We start from the raw sequence: 4436 nt of genomic DNA, 5'->3' as shown, positions 1-4436 counted from the left end.
GGCAATTGGACTGGCAGGTGGGGAAGCAATTGTCAGAAATGAACATGGGAGACGTAATCACAAGTTGGCAATCAACGTGGTCTGAAAAGTAAAAACTGACTAAAGTTGGTTGGTGTTGCTCCGGGATCGGATAAGGCTAATTACTATTTTACTACTTATTACTTACTACCAGCTACAAGAATGGGATAATTTTGCCTAACCACAACTACTGATTCAGAGATCCAATTGAATTAATACATTAATACTACGAAGGAATTGTACAAAAGTGATTGAGGAATTTGTTAAAACTATAGATGGGAGCAAAGCATGATCCATGAAATTAGTAGATTATAACCTTTGATTTGTATGGTTCAAAACTCAATTTTGCTTCAGATTTTGTTGAGTGAAAAATCCGGAGAAGAGAGTATCCAAAAGTCCAAATTATATTGGAAAGCCTCTTGCTCTGATTTTTTTAAAAGAATATAAAACAAACAATAACCAATAATACAAATTTAATTAAGCTTAGCATGTAGTAAGATCGAATTAAACTAATACAGTACTATCTAGTACGCAATAGTGTTAGTTTTTTACCACAGTGTTCGTTTTGTTGAAAGAGAGACTTTGCCGACTTTGAGATCCGAAAATTTTCCTATATTGGGAAGGTGCCACGTGTATGAAGGAAGTGAGGCGTTGAGAGTTGTGGTCCTCGTGGACGGACGCTCCACCAAAAAGTAAGACTCGGTCTCAGTTCTCACATTCCCAACGGAACCCTTTGATATTTCTTCAGATTTTTTTCCCAAATAATAATAATTTAATTCATATTCGTGTGGTATACTACTATCTTATTGTTCACTGTGCAATAAAGAGAAGCTTTAGGTTGGTTCGTGGGTGCAAAAACCGATGTGATATCTCGCGGGAGGCACCGCCCGCATGAAATAACCATATAATACTAAAAAAATCTACCTAATATTCAATCCACCCTAAACCAAAATAATTATAAGATATTAAATATAAATACGTAAATATAGAGCAAGTGTGGTTGGAACGAACCTCCACTTCCCTACAAGTCCCCCTTTTTTCTCTCCCTACCTCCTTCACTTTTGTGTTGTTCTTGTTCCTCTCTTCACTTGTTCTCTCAATTCTTTTCTTCCTTTTTTTTAATGTTGTTGTGAATATTATTGAAGATTGGAGAGTTCTTCGTCTCTGTTGCGTACAGCAACCTCAATAGGTACTTCTACTACTTCCTTCTTCAATTCTTCGTTTACCTTTTCCTCTCTGTATTTTCTTCTCTTCGGATCTGTGATTCCTTTGAAAATTCTCGTTTATTGTTCCGTCTTTTCCATTTCCAATTCATTTTCGGCGTATTCAGCTCCTTTTTTTTGCTAAAACTAAATTTGATACTGTACTTTTTCCAGATCTGCTTTATCTCAGCTCAATTTGTTCCGTCTAATTCAGTTGGTTGTAGGATCTATTTTTTCTGCTACATATTATTATCCATGTAAAAATTGGTTTTAATTTCTGTTCTTTTGTTTTTTGCCTTTAAAAAAAAAAAAAACTGGTCATAAAAATTGAAATGGTTTTCCTGTTAGATCTATAGCGGTTGAGAAATTCTATGCAGAAATTATTATTTTAAATTATCTTTTACCTTGTAGAAATTCGGTTTGGTTTTTGACCGGATCTTAACCTAGAGCTGTTCAAAATAATTGAAGCACGTTTTTCGATTTCTCTGCATATAATATAGGAGTACTAGTCATATTGAAATAGTTTCAAACACGCTTGATCTATTAACTCATTTAAACGATTCATTCTAAATCTGGTAATTTCCATGTTCATGAGGACAGGTTCTAGCTATAGTTGTTGATATAGAATCCAAGGAAGAAGAAGACGATGGAGGATATGTTTGCCATGATCCAGCAGCAAAACGTCGTCGCGTCATCACGCCAAGACTTGAGCTGCGTGGTTTGTCCCAAGCCCCGCCGACTCGGCCTCCTCAACCTTGCCGCTACCGCCAACGACCATCCTTCCAGATCCTTCCGGTGGCATCTCAGGTAATGGTTTTCTCTTTCAAGTTTCAACCTCGACCTTTTTGTTCTTCCGATTGATTCCCGTTCCTTTTGGTTCGTTCGTATATTTATTGAATTTTGCATACTTTTGTTCTGCAGTTGCCAGGCCGAGCCATGTGATTCAAAATCTGCCGGGTCAAGTCCTCTGGACACAATCCTTACCAAAGTAATTTTTCTTTTTTTTTTTTATAAAAAAATTTACTCTCTGATTCATTTTCCTTGTGACCATGGATCTGTGATTTATGTTTGATTAATTATTTTTTATTATGATTTGTACTTTGTTTGTGTCTTGGTTTAATTGTTATTTTTTTGGGTGGATTTGCAGGGTGATTTTGACATGGAGGAGGAATCATGGCCACAGGTAGCATCGTCTCCCCCATTTTTCTGCGGGTCACCGCCGAGCAGAGTAGCTAACCCACTGATTCAGGATGCTCGATTTGGGAATGAGAATTTCTCACCTCTCTCCCCATCATCGTGGGTGGTGGTTCCCTCTCCGTCGGGGCTGCCACCCTCTCCTTCCAACTCTGCCAGGAAAGGAGGCTGCGTTCGAGCCAATTTTGGTAACAATCCGGCCGTCAGGATCGAGGGGTTTGATTGCCTCGACAGGGATAGGCGAAATTGCAGCATCCCTGCTCTGGCTTAAGAACAGAGACAGAGAGCAAGAAAACCCCATCGCACATATATCTTCAGATTTAGATTTCAGATTACCGCAATATACACACACACAGCAGAAGAGCTTTGATAATACGCACACCTTCGGGAAAGAGGAGTTTTAGATGTCTGAAGACGAAAACAGTAGTTTATCTTGTGTCTGTTTTTTGTGTAAATAAGTTCAGTTCAGTTCAGTTAATCTGCAAGTGCAAGCATGTAAATGTTAATAGTGTTCTTGTGTAGGAAAAAAATCATTTAGTCTTTATCAAATAATGAGGTCTCAAGCTCAAAATTGAGAGGGCTTATTTGGGTTTTAGTTTTGGCTTGGGCCTCTCTCTCTTTTAGGTGTATAATAGAAGATCATCATCCTCTTCTTTGTAAGTAGAATCTTTGGAGGATGATGGTTGGGAATATTTCATTTTGATGTTCTTTTTAGGGGTCTTTGAATTGTAACTAGCCGGCTTAAGCAGGAAAATATGTACAAAAGAATGGTTTATTTGAGAATCTTCAGTTTATGGGTAATTTAAAATAAGGAAAGTATGATCAAGTTTACTTTGTACAACAGAAATTGGAAATTGGCTTGTGTTTCCTTATGTTTATTTGGTGTTGCTGTTATGTTATTGATGATCCTCTTTGATTTAGGTGCTCTAGTAAGTTATACTTGCGTTTAAAATTTAAATGCGAACTTACAGTTTTGCTTATGTTTTACGCCAAGCGCTTGCTTTGTATGGGGACTCATGGGAATTATGAATGGGCGAGGACGTCGCTTTATCATAGTTTTCAATTGTTTCTTGCGGAATCGACAAACGAAAATGAAGTTTCATTTCGGTCCTATTGTACCTTTGTTCGCTGCGATGGTTCTGTCCACGCGTTTTCGATGTTTTTTTAGGAGATTGTGTGGTTATCAGATTTGTTGGAATCTGTTGGACCTGTTGCAATAAATTCACATAATACAATAGTAGCCGAAATCTCTAATTAACTTATAAAATTTGTTGATATTACAAGTTTGATTTATTCTTTCAATTTTATATTTTTACCTAATATTTCAATTTTCTCTGCTTTACATATAGCTCCTCTAGCAGTGATATTTCAGCATTTTCAACATATTTTAAAATGGATATTTGTAAGTTGATTCTTTTTTACTTGTTCTTTCAAGGATTTTTAATTCTTTTGCACCCTAAAATGCCTTGGTGTCCATCTCCCACACAAAAAAAAAAAACTTCCCCTAGAGTTGTTAGTTGTTAATTGTTACGTTTTGTGGAAGTGATACCTAGTCATATAATCAGTTACTTATATCTCTGAGTTTGCTGAAGCTTATGTTTCAATATTGATGTAACATTACATCAGTAAGAGATACAGGTTTGTCTAGTAATTTCTATAGAAGAAATGAATAGGAAGGGCGATATTAATTAGGAGTTAGCTAAATAGTTTTTGGCTTTTTGCTAATATATGTCTTAAAAATATATATATTAAGATTATTAATTAAAAAAATTTTCGTTGAAAATATATAAAGGTTAAATTTTTAATGTATTTACCATGTATTTATTAAAAAAAAAAATTAACATGTGTTTTTAAGATATATCTTAACTAAATCTTTAAGTAAAAAATTGCTTTAAGGTGCTTATTAAGAAGATAATAATAGATATTTTTAAATTTTTTATATATTTAATACATTGAAAATATAAACTGTTTATCTTTTCAAAAACAAAAACTTCTTAATGGGATTCTTAACTAGTGTTTTGA

The 4436-nt window shown here is 35.1% G+C and overlaps 1 protein-coding gene across 1 annotated transcript; it reads left to right on the top strand.

Annotated features, from left to right (window-relative positions):
* Positions 1-657: 657 nt before the first annotated feature.
* Positions 658-3261, top strand: LOC112775612 (uncharacterized). Its single transcript, XM_025819363.3, has 4 exons — positions 658-1207; positions 1821-2027; positions 2142-2208; positions 2368-3261. Exons 2-4 carry the CDS (start codon positions 1867-1869, stop codon positions 2683-2685), a joined length of 546 nt encoding a protein of 181 aa, XP_025675148.1. The 5' UTR covers positions 658-1207; positions 1821-1866; the 3' UTR covers positions 2686-3261.
* Positions 3262-4436: the final 1175 nt, after the last annotated feature.

Source organism: Arachis hypogaea, chromosome 19 (assembly GCF_003086295.3).
Source record: "Arachis hypogaea cultivar Tifrunner chromosome 19, arahy.Tifrunner.gnm2.J5K5, whole genome shotgun sequence".
In the NCBI taxonomy this organism is placed as follows: Eukaryota; Viridiplantae; Streptophyta; class Magnoliopsida; order Fabales; family Fabaceae; genus Arachis; species Arachis hypogaea.
Note: the sequence above shows the minus strand (reverse complement) of the source record. Positions and strands in the feature narration are given on the sequence as shown.